The sequence below is a fragment of the Pygoscelis adeliae genome, unplaced genomic scaffold (genome assembly GCF_000699105.1).
Source record: "Pygoscelis adeliae isolate BGI_AS28 unplaced genomic scaffold, ASM69910v1 Scaffold75, whole genome shotgun sequence".
Taxonomy (NCBI): domain Eukaryota; kingdom Metazoa; phylum Chordata; class Aves; order Sphenisciformes; family Spheniscidae; genus Pygoscelis; species Pygoscelis adeliae.
In genome coordinates, this window is record NW_008824772.1 from 5,136,730 (window position 1) to 5,141,382 (window position 4,653).

The 4,653-nt window shown below is 60.7% G+C and overlaps 1 protein-coding gene across 1 annotated transcript in view; it reads right to left on the reverse strand.

The window, feature by feature from the left end:
* The window catches only part of XYLT2 (xylosyltransferase II), a 28,005-nt gene that overhangs the window by 9,247 nt on the left and 14,105 nt on the right, over positions 1-4,653 (reverse strand). Inside the window, 9 exon segments of the mRNA XM_009323807.1 lie at positions 78-176; positions 274-607; positions 1,053-1,248; positions 1,357-1,619; positions 2,517-2,693; positions 3,102-3,306; positions 3,466-3,546; positions 3,964-4,166; positions 4,506-4,653. The exon segment at positions 4,506-4,653 is cut by the window's right edge and continues 2 nt beyond it. Coding sequence (XP_009322082.1) covers positions 78-176; positions 274-607; positions 1,053-1,248; positions 1,357-1,619; positions 2,517-2,693; positions 3,102-3,306; positions 3,466-3,546; positions 3,964-4,166; positions 4,506-4,653 — 1,706 coding nt within the window.

A 4,653-nucleotide genomic window follows, 5' to 3' on the forward strand; every position in this document is an offset into this window, starting at 1 on the left:
CCTGCCCCTTCGCAACCCCAGCCCGCCCCCAGCGCGAGGAGAGAGGTGCTGCTGCAGGACTTAGGGAGGATCCTGACCTACAAACGGGTCCTCCACAGCTGCCCGGGGGCCTGGTTTGAGGACCCACACGGGCAAGGGGACACCAGTGGGAATGATGGCTCCTGCCTTGTCATCAGCTACAGCCCGGAGAGGCCAGCACCAGGGGGAAGCGCCTTGGACTGCCCACAGGGAGACACCCCCCCCCCCAGCCCCAAACTCCAGAGCCATCCTCACCTTTCCTGAGAGGCTGCTTGTGGTTGAAGGTCTGGGGCACCACGAGGAACTGGTTCTCCCCCAGGGGCTCCCAGAACTGGAGGAGGCGGATGGTCCAGACACCGGGGCGCAGGGGCCGATTGAGGGGGGGCTTGTACTGGGTGAACTCTGCCTCGGTATCCACCGTGATGTCGTAGGAGGCAGCAATGACGTAGGTGGGGTCGATCCACACCACCGTGGCTGTCAGGTTGGGGCCCCGTGACCACTTCTGCATGGCCACCGGCTCGTCGAAAGGCCCCATCAAGCCTCCAAAATTGCGGAAGAGCCTTTCCTTGGGGTCCCACTCCGTGCCCACCTGGAGGGACAGGAGGCACAAGCAGTGGGACGCTGGGCAGGGAGACACTATCAGCTCAGGTTTTGCATTTCACCTCCCCGAACCAGGGAAGGCAGAAGCTTCGGAGCCCAAAGCAACGCACACCCCACCCTCCACAGCCCTCCTGCCTGCCTGCACCATGCCAGCACTAACCCAGCTGTGTGATGCCTCCTGCCACTGTAGGCGCTGGGCGCCACAGCCTCGGCTCGCCCCTGAAAGATCCCCTTCGGGCCTTTTCCCCACCAATCAGCTCCACATCCCACACAGAAGCCAAACTCCCGGACAAAGGTTTGTTCTCAGACACAACAGCGGCACCGTGTCCCTCTGTCCCCACAGTGTGAGGGTGGGGGAGAGGAGGAAGGGCAGCGCGGTGTGGGAAAGCCAGGGAGGAAAGTGGGCGCTGTGAGGGAAAACTTTCCCCATTTACCTCGAGGTTTTGTAAGCGGTTCGCCTGCCCTCCGTGGCCCGCCAACTTCAGAGCTCCTTGGGGCATCATCCACACCTCCAGGGACTCTGCCTGCCCAGTTGCAGAATTCTGCACTTCCTGCATCACCAGGTAACCCTGGAAACGGTCGTCATAGAAATGTAAGTGCACACTGGATGGGAAGCCCTGGGGCTCAAATCTGGAGAGAGACAGACGGAGAGGTTGCACATCTGAGCATCAGCATCCTCCCAGCGTGAGATGCAGGCCACCACTCGGAGCCTGGCTCGAGCTGCGGCAAATACCCCACCTGCAGAGCTTGTCGGCCTTCACTGCCGGCGCGGCCGCGGCTTTGCGGAGCCCCAGCCTGGAGAAGGCTGTGTAGAAGGTGAGGGTGACGTCGCTGAGGCCGCTGAGCCCGTCGACGCGGTCGTAGACGTTCTCCCAGTACGCCTTCAGGGCCGGCGTGTTGGGGGGGTAGCTGCCGTAGAGGTGCGTGTCCAGGATCTCCAGCACCTCCTGATTCACCGTCGACTCAAACTTGCGGGCGAAGAAGGTGGGTCTGGAGAGTTGCTGGAAGAGCACAGGCATTTCTAACAGCGTTGGCTGCAGCCCCTCTGCCCTCCCACCTGAGCAGGGCAGCTGGGAGGGAGACAGACTGGGAAGAAACATGCTGGGACCCATCCTGCCCCCTTCGAGGGCACAGGCTAAGGAGCAGGAAAGCACAGCCAGCCTCTACGTGGGATCCTCTATGGCAGGATCGGCAGGAGCATACATTGCTTACAGGCAATACACATGGGTTCCCATCTCTCCCACTGCCTCCCCCTTTCCGTGCTCAGAAGCAGCCATGTGTCATCTAGCTCCTTTGCTGCAATCTCTATATTCAGATGGGCCCCCACCCTGCAGAGCCGCTGCGGAGCCCTGCACGAGGCCTGGCCACGTGGCACAGCTTGGAGGATCTGGGCCCTGCACCACACAAGCCCAGGACTCCTCGAAAATCCCGCTAACTTCTCTTTTCAGGGCTGGGTGTATCTCCCCCAAACGTCCCTTGTTCAGTCTACGTCTCTACTCGCTGAGAGCGTGGGAGACAGGTCATCACAAGGTGTTTTGTCCTGCCAACGAGGACAGCACTCTGGAGTGGTTTTACTGAAAAGGTATTTGCCCCAGGTGACAGGTCTTCAAGCAGGAAAATGGGAGAGAGGGTCTGGGAAGAGGAGCAGCATTGCAAGCAAAAGCCTGGCTGCTGGGCAGAACAGTCAGCGTAATCCCGCTGCCCAAGCAGTTACAGACACGTCTGTGCCGAGCCCCACGGCAGCTGGGGAGCCAATCCTGCTCCTGTCCCTTGCGGGGCTGGGGTGAGGCTCATGCGGGTGTGCACAGCAACTGGCATTGCACCCAGGGGTGCGCCCACAAGGGAGAGAGACGGGGCGGAGGGGAAAGAGCAGGAGGAGAAAGGAGGATCTTTTTCACCTGTAGCCGGAGGAAGTCCTGGGGTTTGAAGTCATTTGGGGAGCACCCGCACCAGTCGACTATGTGTTTATATTGGCACTTACAGCCCAACTTCCGGTTCCAGTTGGTCACTCGGAGGTTGTTGTCGACCAGCGTCTCGCAGGCGTGACTGTTCTCCAGGACCGTGTGGAAGAAGGACTGTGCACGGCAGAGAAGGGACAGGAGACCCAGTGGGGATGGTTAGAGGAGACCTCCCACCCCTCACTCACAGAGGAACAGGACAGGCCTCCACAGCTCCCGAACAGAAACCCATCCCTGTTCCCAGCACAGGGCAACGCGTAAGAGACGAGGCTGTGCGCCCACGTCAGCCCTTATCCGGCCCAGAGGGGCGTCTGGACCTAAAGCAAGGCTGGATATAAACATGACCCTTGGCCCGTCTGCTCCTCTCTCCCCTCTTTCATACCCAGGTCTGGGCAAAAGGGAGGCAGAAAGCTGCCTGCGCAAAGCAGTGCCCTTTGCGGGTACCCAGGGCGGGGATGAAGTGGGACAGAGATGATAAGCACAGCGGTAAGAAAATCCAGCCCGTGCCCTGCCGCCAGCACCCACCTCGGCTGGCAGGAGCGTGTAGGTGTAGAACTGGCGCAGCTGGGACACCAGCTGGTCGTCGGCGTAGACCACGTACTCCACGAAGCTGCGCGTCAGCGAGAACCAGTCGGAGCCACCGTCCTCGGGGATGTGGCGCTCGCCCAGCCGCCACATGTGGGAGTCACACTCGTGGAACAGGCGGTCCAGGCCCTGCTTCTTGATAAACCTGGGCACAGGGACAAGGATGAGGGGTTAGGGGCGTCACCCACTTTGCTGGGTACAGCTACATCCAGAACATCCCCCCCGCCCCAACTGTTTCAGTTCTTTTCTGAAATCCCTCCTTTTTCTGTTCCTCCAGCTCAGCTCTGCCTCTAGCTGGGATTACCTGGCATTGTCTCGGCCATGAGACTTCAGGAAGTTCTTATCTCGGTATTTGGACAGGAACATCACCAGCTCCTCATTGGTCCTGAGGTGCAAATTAGAAAGCATTAACGGCCCCTGGGGTAAAGCAGCCCAGTAAACATTCACTCTGCAAGAGCCACCAGACAAAAAGAGCCCAAGGCTGCTTGGTAGGTGCTGACTCAGTCCTTGGTCCCATCGCTGGGGAGATACAGACGTGGCTCCTCTGCTGTCCGGCACCTCAAACGTGCGTTCCCCTGCAACACCCAGACCACAGGAAAAAACAGCCTCTGAGGTACTGGCTGGGCTCCTCTGCAGAGACGGGACTAGCCTGGCCCTGGAGCATCTTCACCAGCACGTGGGTGCAATCTCCAACCCCATCTTCCCTCAGCTCCCTGCTCCTCCCTGCCCCTCCCAAGGCTGCTGCAGCATCACGCAGCCCGAACACCTCCATCATCCTCCCCTGCCCCAGCAAGGTCCTCACCTCGTGGGGTAGTCAGTGGCGCTCAGGTTGATGAAAAAGTCCCAGGGCCACTCGGCCAGTTCCAGCAGGTCCTTCATGCTACGCAGGTACATCTTCAGCAGGCTGGCACCTCCCCAGATGGTCACCATGCGCCAGGGCGTCACGCGGATGTTGGGGTAGTGCCGGGCCAGCTCCACCGCCTCGTGATGGAGGTAGTTGGAGCGCTGCCGGGGAACACGGCTCACGGGCATCACTTTAGGAGGAATACGAGGGCCTGCTGCCTGGGGTCAGCCCTTACGGCAGCCTCCACAGGGAGGAGAGCAGCAAGACAAGACTGCTCTGGGCAGGAGGGATAGATCCTGCTTCCCCGGGGTTGCAGAAATAGGGGTGGGAGGGTCACAGCAACACCGGCAGCAAGGACAAACCCTACCCAGCCACCTCCTCTGGCACAGCAGATGCTGTGCCTCCACTCACCGCCCACCCGCGCCCCAGGTCTGCGCCCTGTCCCAGTGACCGATCCGGGCACTCTTAGCATCTCCCTTCCCCTCATCCCTCCTGCATACCTTGTCGACGTGGATGTAGAAGAAGTGCTCCTGGTGGTACACGGCCTTGATGAGCCGCTTCAGCTGGCGAATGGCCCTGCCGTGCACAACCAGCATGTAGGCGATGCGCACGGGCTTGCTCGGGGCCGCCTGCGGCAGCCGGCTCTCG